This window comes from Dendroctonus ponderosae, unplaced genomic scaffold (assembly GCF_020466585.1).
Source record: "Dendroctonus ponderosae isolate FM_Combo_2020 unplaced genomic scaffold, Dpon_F_20191213v2 Dpon_F_20191213_1, whole genome shotgun sequence".
Lineage (NCBI taxonomy): Eukaryota > Metazoa > Arthropoda > Insecta > Coleoptera > Curculionidae > Dendroctonus > Dendroctonus ponderosae.
Window position 1 is genome coordinate 23,667,529 of NW_026017110.1, and position 16,456 is coordinate 23,683,984.

General features: G+C 35.7%; 3 protein-coding genes across 8 annotated transcripts in view; 2 read left to right on the forward strand and 1 right to left on the reverse strand.

Annotated features, from left to right (window-relative positions):
* LOC109533056 (interference hedgehog) overlaps positions 1-10,282 on the forward strand; it is a 58,825-nt gene extending 48,543 nt beyond the window's left edge. For 2 of the 5 annotated variants that reach the window (XM_048670780.1, XM_019898246.2), the window contains 11 exons: positions 2,901-3,124; positions 3,232-3,536; positions 3,604-3,734; positions 3,788-4,087; positions 4,149-4,398; positions 4,448-4,650; positions 4,710-4,957; positions 7,158-7,377; positions 7,471-7,635; positions 7,804-7,958; positions 8,656-10,282. In XM_048670780.1, the coding sequence (XP_048526737.1) occupies positions 2,901-3,124; positions 3,232-3,536; positions 3,604-3,734; positions 3,788-4,087; positions 4,149-4,398; positions 4,448-4,650; positions 4,710-4,957; positions 7,158-7,377; positions 7,471-7,635; positions 7,804-7,958; positions 8,656-8,823 (2,369 nt within the window). In that variant the 3' untranslated portion in view covers positions 8,824-10,282. Of the gene's footprint in view, positions 1-2,900; positions 3,125-3,231; positions 3,537-3,603; positions 3,735-3,787; positions 4,088-4,148; positions 4,399-4,447; positions 4,651-4,709; positions 4,958-7,157; positions 7,378-7,470; positions 7,636-7,803; positions 7,959-8,267; positions 8,326-8,629 lie in introns of all 5 variants that reach the window. The other 3 variants (XM_048670782.1, XM_048670783.1, XM_048670781.1) reach the window with 3 other exon arrangements.
* Positions 10,283-10,475: 193 nt separating this feature from the next.
* LOC109533059 (cyclin-dependent kinase 8) lies at positions 10,476-12,756 on the reverse strand (the record flags this gene model as incomplete). The annotated part of the gene is given in 4 exon segments (XM_019898252.2): positions 10,476-11,029; positions 11,963-12,233; positions 12,290-12,441; positions 12,571-12,756. Coding segments are annotated over 4 exon segments (858 nt in total), but the record flags the coding sequence as incomplete, so codon positions are not given.
* Positions 12,757-14,818: 2,062 nt separating this feature from the next.
* The window catches only part of LOC109533984 (forkhead box protein N2), a 19,579-nt gene continuing 17,941 nt past the window's right edge, over positions 14,819-16,456 (forward strand). For both annotated transcript variants that reach the window (XM_048660601.1, XM_048660603.1), the window contains exon 1: positions 14,819-14,923. The gene's annotated coding sequence lies outside the window, so the exon portion shown is untranslated. The remainder of the gene's footprint in view (positions 14,924-16,456) is intronic.

Consider the following 16,456-nt stretch of genomic DNA (forward strand, 5'->3'; position numbering starts at 1 on the left):
CATTGATAATGGCATTCTTACAAGAGAAATGTTGACCGATGAGCAAATTATAGACTCCGTAACCTCATCTACAGCTTTAAGCGATAATGAGAAAGGTGACGATTTAGGTGAAACGTATTCTACTGTAGACACTAATGCTGTTCTAACCATTTCTGAAATGACAAAAATAGTGTCAGAAACTCTGAATTTTCTACAATCACGCCAAGTTCCTAATCATATCTGGGAGTCCTTTTGTGATCTTGAAAACTACATAAATAACATCTATTTTTACAGCAGAAATGTACAAACAAAAATTACAGACTTTATGAAGTAGATTTCAAATTGAATTTTGTTTATCTTTTTGTGTTCTTTTTAGTCATACCTACTAACTTCTACTACTCTATGTAAAAATAACGAAATAAAATACACCACGTTTTTTTGTATTTTTATTCGCTTATAGCGAACTCCGGATATAACAAACCAGTTTTAGTTCATTTTTCAAGTTCGTTATATCCGGACTCAACTGTATATTCAAAAGAATATCTCTTCATATCCAAGAACAATTGTATTTCGCTTTGTAAGTTGTATACTCTTCTTAGAATTGCACCTCTACTAAGCCAACGTACTTCGGTATTAGTAGACACCACGTCGCCCTTATTCAGTTTCTAAATCTTTTAGTAAAATTCTTTAAATTCCTGGTGATTTAGCGCACGCGACTTTATAAAATTGATTAGTTTAATTATTGGTACTGTGGCATTTCGCACATACATTTTCCTGGTGAATTATACAGTGGTTAACAAATTGATCCTGCATCCTGTGACCTTCTTAATGTCTTAAAATGGCCTTCCCGACACTAGGAGTGTGTCCATGATTGTCATTGTCCGTGCTCCATCTGTCGATATACCAATAATATTTTCTAATAAAATAGAAAAAATTTCCAACACAGATTTTAGTCTATCGTACAGATCTTTGCCAGTTGTAGCCCCTTGCAGTGGAATCAATGAACACAATTCTTCGGTAATATTAAATGTAGTGCCACTACCATGTCAAAATATAGCCAGTTGTGCCGTATCGCTAATATCGCAACTCTCATCAAGTGCCAAAGAACAGTATCGAATTTTCCAACAAAACTAGCCTTTACTGCCGTATTTGAAAAAATAGCTTGATTTAAAAAAAGTTTGTTGTTTTCCCAAGTTTTCTCTCTTTGATTAAACTTGTCTATCCAGACTTGTCCTGTAAAGTTTTTATATTGTCGTTCATGGTTTGTATCGTAATGCTTTATGTTATAATATATAATATCAGTGTCGAGCCAGTCTCTGAGCATATTTAAGCATACGAGGGTGGTTTGAAAAGTCCGTGCAAAGTCAGAGAGAGGACACTACTGGTGCGCATCAAAGTTATTTTCAGTTAGTAGCATCTCTTGGACGAACACACACCAAGTTTCAGCCAGATTGGTTTATTTGTTTGTGTTTGGCGTTCGTTTGAATCGAAGAAGTCGAGAGATTTTCAAAATATGGACGAAAAAGAATTTTGCGTGCTGATTAAACATTAGTTTCGTGACTGTGGATGAAACATGGATACAACGCTATACTCCTGAGGCCAAAGAACAGTCCAAACAGTGGGTTGGCAAGGGGGAATCTGCACCAAAAAAGACGAAGACAGTTCCTTCGGCTCGGAAGGTTATGGCAACTGTTTTTTGGGATTCGCAAGGAGTAATCTTCATTGATTATTTGGAAAAGGGTAAAACGATTACAGGCGCATATTATTCATCGTTATTGGACCATTTGCAAACCTAGCTACAAGAAAAACGTCCACGATTGGCCCACAAAAAAGTCCTTTTCCATCATGATAACGCACCAGCTCCCACATCAGCAGATGTGGCTGCAAAATTGATGGAAGTAGGATTTCAACTCGTTCCACATCCCCCGTATTCTCCAGATTTGGCTACTTCGGACTATTCTTGTTCCCCAATCTGAAGAAATGGCTGGCGGGAAAAAGATTTTCCCCAAACCAGGAGGTGATTGCCGAAACAAATGCCTATTTTACAGACTTGACACAATCACATTCTATTACAATAGGACAAATCCTATTATTCGGAAGCGATCAACAAACTAGAGCATCATTGGACGAAGTGTATTAGTCTAAAATGAGATCATGCTGAAAAATAAAAATGATATATCCTAAAAAATTAAGTAGTTTTAATTTTTGCATGGACTCTTCAAACCACCGTCGTACAGCTTCATCTTTGTCGAAAGTGAGAAAATAATCAATTCTATTATGGATTAAAAATTTGCGTTAAAAACATTTGTAGGAAAACTTAATTTTGAATAAAAAAAACTCTAATTTTACCTTTTGGACAATAATATTGCACTCACGACTTTTTTCATCAAACACGAAAATTGCTAAAATTCCTAGTTTAAAGCTTACCAGTCTGACTGATTGTGTGGTAGAAGCAAACACAAACAAGCACATACATTTGTTTTGCTTGTTTGAACACCACATTGTATGTACTACCATATTTTATTATAATTAATTTAGTAACAATATTAATGGGAGAAAGTCGATGAAATAAATTAAATTTCAGAAATGCTTGGCGGGCCAAATAAACATGTTTAAAGGGCTGCAAGCGGCCCGCGGGCCTCAAGTTCGACATCGACAGCTTTTATATTTAGCTACTACTTTACTTTTACATATTGTTTATTACTCACAACTAACATAAGACTGGAAGTTGGAAACATTTATTGAGTAAAACTGTTTTTTCTTGGCATTTTCAATTTTCCAATTCAAGATCGAAATCGTGATTGTTGCCTCACTCACTTCACTGAAAATTGGATAAAATGTGCTGTAAAAATGTTGAAAAGCCTTCAACGTACATACGAAAGTCGCAACTTTTCAGAAACGACATAAATCTTCGTTTTCAGACTTCGAGTATCTGGTGAGCCAACCAGTGTCCATGTCGCTACCTATAGGATATGATACTTCGCTGCTATGTGAAATGAATATAGTGCCCGATAAGTTTGAATGGAAATTCTACCCAACTGATGAGCCGTATAATAGGGCAGCTAATATAATTTTGAGCAACGCTAGTTACAGGCTAATTCACGAATTCAGACCGAACAAGAAAAAATCTGAATTACTTGTACCGGTGAGTATAGCTATGCAAATTCCAAAGACACCAGTGGAAAGAAAAACCACGATTTTACTTGAATCAACACTTGCACCCCTTGAAGCTAATTCTTCCCGTTCTTGCAGGTGAAAGATGAACTAGTAGCGGGTGATTATCAGTGTCTGGCTTATTACGGGGCATTTGTGGTCGCTTCAGTACCATGGCGAATCACCCTTGCAAGACTGGGTCAATCGCATCCGCAGAAATCAGTTTCCGTTACGGTTCAAGCAGGAAACACTGTGAGTTGGAGATGTGACGTTCCCGAATCGAATCCTCTGGCTTATGTAGACTATACTAAAGACGACAAATATATCAGCCCGCCCGATGTGGGCAATCGAGTTAAAAGCATGATACTTCCCCATGTGAATGTAAGCGAGTCCGGGGTCTACAAGTGAGTGAAAATTTGCTGATTTTGGTTCAAACGCTAAATTTTTGCGGCCCTTTTTAATCCATTCCAGGTGTTCGACGACAAACACATTTGAAAAACGGAATTTGGACTCAACTTTAAAATTAGAAGTCACTCATCATGCACACGAAAAGGCCCCATTTTTCATTAGTCAACCTGTTAGCGAGCATACAGCAACAAAAGGTGACCTATAAATCGATAATTAGGCACTGATTTAATTTGCTGTTGGTTTTCAGGATCGACATTATTTCTGGAATGTTCCGCAGTGGGTAAGCCCATACCTAAAGTGGTGTGGTACAAGAAGTCCCAATCTCAGTTACCGGCACATCGTACCGAAGTTATCGCCGGTGGGTTGTTGATAAAAAATATATCTTCCAGAGATGATGGCGTTTACGTGTGTAATCACACAAATTCCCATGGGAGTATTTTCCATGAAATCATGGTGAAATATCGGGAAGAACCGAGTCTAGACTGCAGCATTAATGCCACTGATATTAATCAGGGGGAGAATAGGGATCTTGAATGTGAAGTTAGAGGTAACTTTAATTTTTGTTTTTAAGTATGGCAGTAATTTAACTTAGTTCGGTTTTTAATTAGGTACTCCCGAGCCGGAAATTTCCTGGTTCCTAAACGGGTTTTCCGTGTTGAATGACTCGAGAATAGAAGCAATCGGCAACAAAATCTACTTTAGACCCATAGAGAAGCGTCACGCTGGCAATTTGCAGATTTTTGCAAGAAATATTGTGCAAACCGTGTATAGCAGTATAAGAATTCGAGTAATTCCTTTGCCGACTAGCATCGATGAAATTCCCACGCCTCTACATAATCGTCCGAGGCACAAACCAAAGTAAGCCTGCAGTTTTACTCCAAAGCAGACTAGTTAAGATATTTTTTAGGAAATCGCGCGTTACAAAACGCCCATCCAGACAGCGGGCACCTAAAATGATCCCACCTAGTAAGCCTGTAGTGAGTCGCGTGAAAGACGATACTGTGGTGGTTCGATGGAACATTAGTAACAATAATGGCCTGTCGATTCTGTTTTTCAAAGTCCAATACAAAGAAATTCCCTTTGCTAATCAAACGTATACTTCGAACAAAGGTACACATCTGCAAGATTTGTAGCTGGATTAACCAGTCTGAATGCCTAATTCTTTTTAGGCTGGAATACTGCAAACACTGACATAGCGCCGAATATCAACGCTTATGAAATCAGCGATCTGAAACCCGACCACTTTTACAAATTTCGGGTCGCAGTCGTTTACTCCAATAACGATTCCATCATGAGCCAGATGTCGAAGAAGTTCCATTTGCGCAGCATTGACTTTGATAAGAAGAATCCTCTTCCCGTTTGTCTTATCACACATGTGGAAACAATCAGCCATAGTTCTATCAAAGTCTACTGGAACGTAAGTTTTACATGGATAAAAAGTTAACATCATCACCATCAGCCCCGTTCTAGTATTCGTGTCCATCTAGCATATTGCATCTTTGCCACATTAAAAAAAAACTGGTTCTTTTAATAACGTCTGTTACTTTTGACCTGTTCCTGATTTGTTGGGGGTTCGATCTCTTAAAGTGGAAGATCTCAAGCATTCTTCGTTCCATGGCTCGTAGGGCTACTCTTAATTTGTGGGTGATTCTGTAAGCAAATGAGCTGTAAATGCTCCAAAATGTCTCAAATCTGCTAAATATTACGCTTATGAAGTTCTGAAGTCATCTAGCGTTTTTCGTTGGCCAGAAAGCACATATTTTCATTTCGTGAGCGCAATCTATTAAAAACATGGTTATTTCTGAAACGAAAGGAAATGACGAGTTGTAAATGCTCCAAATCTGACCAAACGTCGTCTTAAGCGATTACAAGTGACGTCGTCTCAAAGAGGCCAGTTTATTTTCCATTACGAAGGCCTTAGTATGGATTATTTGCCTGCTCTTAATTTGGCTAATCGACTAATTTTTCGCCTTTTATGGCAGAATCGGATTCAAAGTTTTGGCTTGGAGAAAATAAGGAAAAGTACATGTAAAGTGATTCAAAGCCGGGTGATAAAGTTGGTTTCCTGTCGGGAAAGTAGTCGATTTTGGTAACTAAGGGCGTACTTCTTATTCTACTTAAAAGTTTGTAATTTTCGTTTTTTGTTTTTGCTCAAATGAATACCACAATACTTGTTAATAAGTGTATTGGATAGACTAAGAATAATATTTGCAATATTTTCAATTGAATGATTACTACATCCCTGAAAATGAGTAAGACAACCTTGGTCAATAAGATGGTTTACAGGTATGGTGCAAACGAGATATTTTATTAAAATCTTCTAAAAAAATTTCTTCAAAATCCTGAATAACATTTTTTTTAAATTTTGTAACTGAAATCTTCCATGTTTATTACTTCTTGATGTGGATACAAAATTTCACTAGAAAGGCACAAAAAAGAAGTAATCTTCTTGATGCCAGCGTTGCCGTAAGTTTTTATCGATTGCATTGTTCAAGACTAATATTTTTCTTTTTTCTAAAAAACGAATTTCTTTAATCAATAAATCCTGTTTACCCAGATCAGGATTGGCCCTGTTATATGTATGAGTGTTTTAATGAAAACTGCGGATAATCAATTATAAAACTTTTACCTATTTGGAATGGAAGTACCTTCCCACTTCTGTGCAAAAGACCAGAAGTTATAACGAAACTATCGCTCTTCAACAATCAACCTGATTTGGTCGACAGCTCAATGTATTCTTTACGGGCGAAAAACGGGCCTACATTGTCTGGCGTTATCAGTATTTCAGATTTCCGCACTGAGGCCTTGTTAACTCTCTCCTGACTTTCTTCATACAGATTCTTGTAAACGTTTTCAACAAGAGAATTTTATCTTTGTTGTTTCCGTATTCTTCTGCTGCTTAAGTTTTTCGATGGCACTTTTTCCTGTTGCACACTTTCATACCTTTGTTCTCGTCAATGGTCTTCTATGTCCAAATGTGCTGTATTTTCTTACAACTTGTCTCACTACGTTCGCTATGTCTTTGCTTTAGTTTGTAACTGTTTGCTGGGTTTTCTTTATTGCTTATTTCTCGCCTTTGGTTCATCATTTGTCTTGTTCTATCACTCAGCTTCTCGTTTCCAATAATATGTTTTAACCAGTGTTTCTCGCTAGCAACTTTTACAGATTTCACAATATTTTCGTTTAGTTCCTCATCTAGACTTTCGCTGTTCTGTAGATTTTAGTCATGGCTCACTGGTACTCAACCTTGTTGTCAATTAGTAGTTTTTCTCCCTTTCTGGTCTTGGCTACCAGGTTTCTTCGCTCCTGTTTTAAACGTTGGATTATCTTTGCCCTGACCATTTTATGATCGCTACCTATATTTGCCTTATTCAGTACATTAACGTCTGTACTGTCTGTTATAGTAAAATCAATTTAATTTTCGACGTTTCCACCCGGAAATATTCAGGTCCGTGTTCGATGTTTAGGTTTTTTGAAACATGTACCGTCCCGTGAAAGGGCTGATTCTGAAAGAGAAAGTCCAAAAGCATGTCGCCGGGGTAGTTTCTTTACCCTATTTCAAATTGTAGGAGAAAGAGAGAGAGCAACCCACTGATGAATGGATTTATATTTTTTAGTGTCCACCTTTCAATGTAACAATCGACGGCTTTTACATACATTACCTAATTGCTACCAGGGCTGGGGATGACTACGTGGTAGTTACAGTGGAAGGCTCCGATGTAAGAAGTTACGTTATCAACTACTTACATCCCGAAACCAGTTACGATGTTAAATTGCAAAGTTTCAATCAGAAATTGGCCAGCGAATTGAGCCCTATGATGAAAGGCCGTACCGGAGGTGTGTAAATGGCACAAACTGAACCTATTTTTTGCCAGTAATCGTGGATTTTTACGCAAATGTTTGAGATATTTATATTTTTTTCTTTCATAGTGAGCCCCGTCAACCCACCCACCACCACAACCCCAACTCCCATAATTACAAAAGGAGCTAATATTTACGTTATAATTGCGGGAGGAGTGGTCGGATTTGCCCTTGTAGTTACAGGGGTTATTTTGCTTTTTGTGTGCAGAAAATGGCAGCGCAATAAACTACCAGGTAGAGTAATTAATGAAAAAAATAACACCTAAAGTCCTAAAGTAATTTGTTCTTTAACTGAAGCGTAAAGATAATTAACTATGTGTCCCAACTTAATTACAAACATCAAAAAGCCCTCTAGCTCTTTTTGTTAAAAAAAAACTCCTCTCTGACAAGTCTCATCTCTAGATACTCAAGACAAATCGAATTCCATTCCAAATCACATCCAAGCTGACGCCAGTGATTATATGGTTGAGTCAAAAACCCTATCGAAAGCTAATGGATGCACACTGCCTGGAAATAAAATCACAATAACATCCAACCCACTGGCAGATACAGAAAAGGTATGTTTTTTATGTTTCCTTGGATTGTATTGGAAATATTTTTTTTTTATTGTGGTTCCGTTCTTTGCATGCCGATTACTCTAAGTATTCGCCAGGTGCAACTTGTTATCGAAACATCAGTTGAAGATAGAGAATATAAATTAACTTGTGCGATCAGGATTCATCATTTAGATGAAATTTTAATAATATTTACCTTTGAGTTAAAAAATGTTATCTTCCATTGGATACTCTTCTACCGATTTCAACTACTTACATAAAATCAATTAAATTTATCTACCTAGTAATAGAAGCTTGAACGATCTTTTATAGCATGCCATCTAGCTGGTCCTTAAGCTTTCAACTATTATTCACGCTCTTCAAAACCCAGGTAAACATAATGCTAGAGCTAGAGCTGTTACCGTTCCTGTTTGCTTTCCAGCGAAAATTCACGATTTTTTCAGTGTTACAAGCTTATTCGCTTTTTTACGCTAACAACTAATAATTGCCGTTACAATTTGCCCTTAGCATTTAGTCTCCCAATAATAGGTTTCTCAACCACCTTCAAACAATCAATCGTTATTTAAGTGCAATAATCAATTGCTGTTATACAAACACTGTGTGGTTGAGAAACTTTTCCCGCATTTTCAAGCAATACTAAAAACTAAAACTAGGTTAATTCGTCTCTATTCCAGAGATTACTAGCTCGGATTTTTTCCAGAATCCGACTGTGATTGAAATGCGAAATTTAGCCAATAACAACGTGCGGCAGCAGCCTGATTCGCCCAGCGACACTACGCTAACTAATACGTCGAAAGATAAGCATAAACGTCGAAACAATATCAGAGAAAGTAGAGAAGATTGTTCTACGGACAGCAATTATGTATAATACTGGAGTTTCCTTTCGAAATTTTAATCAGAGCCGTGTAACCAAAACACGTATTTTGCTCATGCTCTTTCTTCCTACAGCATCATTTGTGTAGAGAGAGCACTCACATAAAATGCAGATAGTTTACTTCCTAATTATTCGAAACTCTCTGAACTATAATCTCGAATAGGTCTAAACTGCGTTGTAAATTGTCCTCTTCTGTGATACGAGAAATGTCTGGTAGATAAGAGACAGAGCCTTAATAATAGAGTACTTAGATTTTTGTAGCAAAGACAACATAATCCTTACCAGCTGATATTTCGACGAGTGTTTTACGATTTTGCCATGTATTGAAGCTGCTGTTATGTGCGCTGGGTTTTCTCATAACTGGCTTGATCTACAGAGTGTGCAAACAAGACAAACGTCCATTGGAGTTTGGGAAAATATTTGAATATTTCTCCAGAAACCCAGTGACTTTCAGAGAGTCAAAGCAGGAAAAAGCATATTTTGTAAATACCGTGTACAGAAAATGGTTAGTGTATTTATATTTAATGTATCGTAATTTATCGGATATAATAATGGTGGCAATGACTGTTTCAAGCATCCCAGAACCGGTTTCGAGCCTATTAGATCTCCTGAAAATAACTTTATTTCGCCCATGTATATCGGTATAACTAGCAGCAAGGCTACGTGGGGTTTGGGAATAGTTTGAATGTACCGTTGTCTTTTTTTATTGTATAAGTTATTTATTTTATGAACATGGTTTGTCCATGACTATGATAATTTGTGCCAATAAAACGTTGCGCAAAGTTCCTAAAATATATGTTTATTCAGCTCGAAATAAAACACGTAGGATAGTGTCAGCAAGCAAAAAAGTCCATTTTTTCAATAGATTTATGGTGATGAAACCAGAAAATTTTATCTTTAGATTTTAGACAGTAACAATTAATCTCGAACTTCTACGAAACAAATTTTCTCGAAAACACTTTATATACTTTGAAGCAGCTTTGTATATGGGTGAAAATAATACTAAAACTGTGATATTAAAAAATTAGACGACGATATTTTGTAATACTTGAAAAAATGTGAGTGTAAAACAGTGTCTGACTTGCCATTGTTCATTTTTGCACATAACATTAAATACATCGAAACGTCGCTAATTATCTAATGACTAAATATTTTCGACAATATGTTGAATTCTCATATTCTCTAAATGTAGAAAAACATGTTCAGGGTAAACCTTTGTAATAAGTACAGTTGCCCGACGGTTTTTTACTAAGGCTCAAATTTACATGAGTTACGAGACTTGAAAATTTGCTATCAGCAATCTCACTTTTAGGGGTAAGTGTTAGACTGAACGATTGTTTTAATATGATGCAAATACTAATTTTTAGTGGACAGAAAACAGAACATTTTTTTTGTATTCAATATGCTTGGGATTTTTAAGGATTTTTATACCTAATAAAAATTTCATGTTGAATTGTTGTATTTTTAGCCTTTGTTATTCCCAAAACTCGTAGTTAGTATGATCTGATTGATTTACTTGTATTTGATATGCATCGTGATTCCATCATTAAAAATACAAACAAACTGAATTTTACTTCAGTTAAACATGCAAACTCTCCCAAACAGCAGCCGATGGGAATAATGAGACCATACAAAAAAACCAGAACTTATGAAAAATAATACGTACAATTTATTTACATTCATATCTTATATGGGCCAAGTGCTCCCTCGAACAACTGGGGTGCAGTCCAGATAACATTCCTCCAAATTTCATAAGTCGATAAAATAACATTTCTAGTCAACCAACTGAGACCTGTTTTTTCTTGCATCATATAAGAATCAAATATCATAACTCCGATAGTTAAACTAAAAACCACCATTAGATTAACGTGAAAACAAACACAACTACCTATTCAACTATAGCCCAAGTTATTTCATCAACTTAACTTAGATTGGAATGAACATTGTGAGTCTACTGTTTCTTAAAACTCTTTAGAATCGGATAAATATTGTCAAAGGCTTCATAAATCTCTTGCCTTACCTTGGCTCCAGTAAGTACAACTTTTCCCGATACAAAAATTAGTAATACTATTCTAGGTTTGACCATACGGTATATTAATCCAGGGAACAACTCCGGTTCGTACGAGCTGAAAGAACTGTGCGTCAAAACTAGTCCTTCCAGACGAATCGGAAATTTTACGTCGCAACTGCCGACCATATTCTGAAAATTGTTGAATTAAAAAAAAAAAACAACAATTACATACAGTGATTCGAAATTACGTTGACAAAAATAAATCAAAATGTTCATATAAACTAAGTTTGTTTCTTCTTTAACGAAGAACTTTGATTTTTTTCTCGATAGCTCATAGCCCCTTTATAGTCCATTCGGATTAGAGTTTTTCCAGACAATAAACAGATGAAGGTAAAAGATTATTGGAAGTTGTTCGGAAGGATGTCAGAATATTGGGACAATAGTTTGCGGGCTCTGGAACATTGTTTAAATAGTCAATGAAACCCGTTTTTTGCGCATAACTTTTGTACCGCTGATGCTATTGAAAAAGTTTAATACTTTTTTATGTATTAAAAATACCTACAAAATGAGACAAACTAAATTTAAATCCGTTCATTTGTTTACTACAAAAACAAAAAACCCTACGTTTTTATAAATTTTCAGTAACCAATTTAGTTTTGCTTCTAAAAAATCGTAATTAGCTTTAAAAATTCGTAACGTTTTGTTCATTTCTATTTTTTATGTACAAGTGCAGATTCTAGATAATTTCTTTTAAAACTTTCTTTGATTCTTTAAACAATGTTCCACAGCCGGAAATCGTCTGCAAACTATTGTCCCAATATTCTGACATCCTTCTGGACAACTTCCAATAATCTTTTACCTTCATCCATGTAGAGCTCGAAATTGGCTTTTTAAATCCATTATTTAGTAACTAAATATACACTTCTCTATTCTCTATATTTGGAAAAGTTCTTGTCATTTAAATTATTTCAAATTTTATTCGAATAATAAAGCGAAGCGGGGTGTGAAAAGAAACTGAAAAAACACACGGCAAACTAGTAATCGTAAAGGATGTGTGTTTCATTTTTGGAGGTAAAAAATTTAGGGACATTTTTTCAATCTTACTTTGGAACCGGCACATACCTGTATTTTAAAATCTAAGAACTTGGCTGGGAATCCCAATTTCTGAATAATCCTGGCATATTTTCGGGCGGCCAGTCTGGAGTCCTCTTCGCTTTTAGCCCCCGTACAGACCATTTTTCCAGAACTGAATATTAACGCTGTAGTTCGCGGCTCTCTTATCCTCATAATCACAGCAGCAAACCGTTTCGGATTGTATTCGGCATTTCGGGCGTGTAGCGCAATTTTTTTTAGGTCCAACTTGCAGCTCAGATTTACCGTGGATACTATGTTCCTATAAGCCGAGTTACTTTACAACATTGTCGACTTATAATCCAATAGCCCACTTACTGTAACTGTGGCACAATTCCGGGATCAGCAGAATGAGGGGTCATAGGAGTCATGGGAGATGGTGTGGATGGACCGCCTACACTCATACTGGGAGTACTGCCGCTCATCCCGGTTCCTCCCAGGTTTACCATGGAGGACATCATACTATGTTGCTGTAAAAATCACAGTTTAGCAACCCAACTTCCGGTTAATGAGTGTTTCGAACAGGATTTGCTGTACTTTTATTCAGGGGCGGGTAACTAACAAGTGTTATTTGGTGAAGCTAAACAATGAGTACGTACTGGTGTTTGTGGAGTCATTCCACTGTGGCCAGTGCTCATGGGCATGGAAAATCCGCTAACATATTTTGTATGCGGCATCGACATGGCGCTTCCCATTCCAAGCCCCAAATTGGGAGTTAGTCCCCCCATGGGAGCCAATGGAGGAACTTGGCTAGAGAGAGGCTGTTGCTGCTGCTGTTGTTGTTGCAAGGCATTTGGAAGGATTTGTTGATCCTCTTCTGGCTGATGCAAAGGCGTGCCTATTAGAAATTTACATACCTCGTTTAAAAAAGGAGTTGAAATTTTAATGTTCAGTTCAATATTTCAACGTGAATTTATAGCTAACAGTCAAAAGCTGTATTTGCAGTAATTGCATTGTGTATTATTTACTTTTTCAATCCGAAATAAAAATCTATTCCACATAAAAAAACATGTGTTCTCCACTATTCATGCTGCCCCAAGTCCATCCCACTATGATATATCGAAATATGTATCTATTTATTATCTTAAACGTAATAAGTAGCTTTAGGCAAAAAATTCATATTTTTTGTGGAAATTTACGTGCCAGCACATTCTGAATAAACCAATTTTAATGAGCTTTGGGGGTCCAAGGCGGTAGGACGCCAATAACGAAATTAAGTCTACTTACCAATGCTGGGTATGCTAAACCCAGGACTGGGAAGCATTTGATCCATGATGTTAATGTTTTAGAAACACTGGTAAGGTTAATAATTAATTAACAGTCTCGCAGATCAGTCCGAAATTAATAAAATACAAACACAACTAACTTGTTTATGTTCAGATTGAGATAACCCACATTGAGATGTCACCGATTGACAGTTGTCTATTCGTCTCTTTTGCGTATTCCCAGCGACGATGCCGAATGGTTTAAAATTATCTTGTAACTATTCAAAATTTTAAATTTATGTTGCATACAAATTGCGAAATTAAGGCGACACTGTTTTTACAAAATTAAAGCAAGTTTGATGAAAAATCAAAAGTAAAAAATTTTGTATTTTTATACTTTTAAAAAGTGTTTTAAAGAAATATTTTTGGAAAATTTTTGAAGATTTAAATTCTTCAGTTTTTCATAAACCTTGCAGTAATTTTGTCGACAACATTGCCAAACGAAATCTGGCGAATGGTAATTTTTGCAAAAAACTGCAAGTCCTAAACATATTTAAAATTTAAGAATTTTTTCACTGCGCTAATTTTTAATACAGCAACTCCTAAAGGAAAATTGTCACGCAATTGTATAATTTTTTTTTTCAAAAGCTTTTTTTCGCAAAACTTAAATAATATCATGAAACGGTTGATTAAAGGTAATTAAAAATACGAATTCATACATTTTTAGTTTCATTGATTGTTCGATCATTCTCTTTACAGGATTGCTTTAAAAAAATTGAGGAAATCGCATGGTATTTTTTTAAGAAAAAATAAAAAATATGATACATATCCCTACTTTTCTTAAAAATTGCAAATAATTTACAGGATCACCGAGAAAATAGTAATTTAAAATTATTAATAAAAGCTAATGCTTCATTGTGGAATGAAAAAAGAAGTAATGTAATGGATGGTTTTGTTACGGTGTGAAATTTTGTATTTATTCACAAATGTTTCGAATTCACAAATGTCCGAATTTTTCAATTTTTTATTTACTTTTCGCTAGTTTTGATTTATGAATCATCAAAGAAAATGTAATCTGACGGTGTATTAATTTTTGACAATCCGCAAAAAAATATTTCGAAGTTAAAAAATGCAGATTTTATCAGCGTAAAAAAATTAAAAAAAAAAAATTGTGTACCCCCAGCGCTTTCTACTTTTTTTGACGCATTTTTGGTTGGAAAAAGACAATTTTTAGCAAGTGAGACGCAAAACTAATCTCTGCTTTTTCTTCAAATAATTCTAAAGCACACTGTATATTGCGAAATTTAGCCAGTATTAGATTATTAGATAAAATAAAACAAATTTTTAATTTACGGTAAAAAAAATAATTCGGTGATTCCATGTTGAATTAAAACTAAGTGCAACACCCTGTACCTATACGACTTCTAATGGTTTAGTGGTTTTCGCAAAAAAGTAAATATAAATTAAAACAACGTGTATTCATTGATTATCAGGTAATGACGGAGGATCGAAGAAGGTTGAGACCGAAACTTGCAATTGGCAGATTTCGGTAGCTTTTGTTTTTTGCAACTGAAAAAGATTGCTTTGGAATTCCAGTAGGCATGGGATCGGGCGCGAAAAATTCAAAAATCCGTCACGACGGATTGGCTTCAAACAAATCGGTGATATCATGTGTTTGTGGCAGAAAATGGTGTGGTCTTAATTTCAGTGTTTCGTTCGAACATTTTCCCAAATTTCGTGCTGAAAGGTATGAAGATTTTTTATAATTTTTAGCTAGTTCTCATCAGTTCAATGTCCACTATCACATTGGCGAATTTCATCAGTTTTGGTCAATTTCTTTGACCCAAAAACAATCAAAATAAGTGCCTTCATTTTAACGTTGTGTACCTTCCTATATTGTTTAATGGCCGCATTTTTGACCTATATTATTTAAGCAGAATGCGGTTATTAGTTGCTTGATGATGAATTGCACGTCAGTGCATGCCCGTTACGTTCAATACTCATTCAGAATGGGGAAATGCCATGGAGTTTTCCAACGCCATGAGTGGGCAAAGTCGACTCATTTAACTGAAAATATGGTTATGTGCAATAACGCGTGGCATCCCTTTTTTCAAAACACTCTACTTGCTTTCATTATGCATTGTTTTCCCTATTTTGTTCAGTGATTTATTGGTTAAATGCCCTTTTCATTGATATCCGTTGCCCAGCTAAATCAGCCCAGTACAATAACTAATAGCAACGGATAAACTGACGTTCTCAAAATAGCTCATTAAAATAGATTCTGGAGATTCCGGCAAGCTGAAAACGCGACAAACCTACATGCTTATTAACTGGAAAACTTGCCCAGATTTTCGTCTGTTTCGTTACATAACTGTTTTCACTGTTGCTGATGATCAAGTGTGTTGTTTATCTATCAGCAACAAGAGCACATATTGTCAACAAAAGCCAGCATATTTGCATCTTTGAGTCGAACTTGAGTTAATGTTTTGGTCAAATGTAATTCGAGAACAGGATTACCTTGACTTCTAATTAATAAAACATCCAATTAAGTACAAGTACAAGTACAGTTGAGTCCGGATATAACGAACTTGAAAAATGAACTAAAACTGGTTCGTTATATCCGGAATTCGTTATAAGCGAATAATAATACAAAAACACGTGGTGTATTTTATTTCGTTATTTTTACATAGAGTAGTAGAAGTTAGCAGGTATGACTAAAAAGCACACAACAAGATAAACAAAATTCAATTTGAAATCTACTTCATAAAGTCTGTAATTTTTGTTTTGTTTACGGGTCTATAATTTGCTCATCGGTCAACATTTCTCTTGTAAGAATGCCATTATCAATGCTCACATATTCGAAGAAATTAAAATCACTCAATTTGGTTTTAACATGTTATTCGACAACATTGGGACATCTTCGTCTGTGTCATACTCGTAGTCAGAGTCTTTATACTTTTCTAACCATTCGTTAAGTGGAATTTCATCGTCTGGTTCATAATCATTTTCTTTTCTTACAAATCCCCCATGCTTAAAGCAATTTGCAATGGTTTTTCGGCCAACTTTTTGCCAAGCTCTATGAATGAAATTGACTGCATCTAAGAGATTTATAGAAAATGTTTAATTTTTATTGATCGCCTCTAACGTTTTCATAAGAACAATTTTTCACCCGCAGTCTCTCCATCAATTTTTCCGCTACTGATATTATGCCTCTTCTTGAAACGCTCTTCCCAACTTTTAGAACAAGCAAACTCTTTGTTTTTGATTTTACTCCCCATTT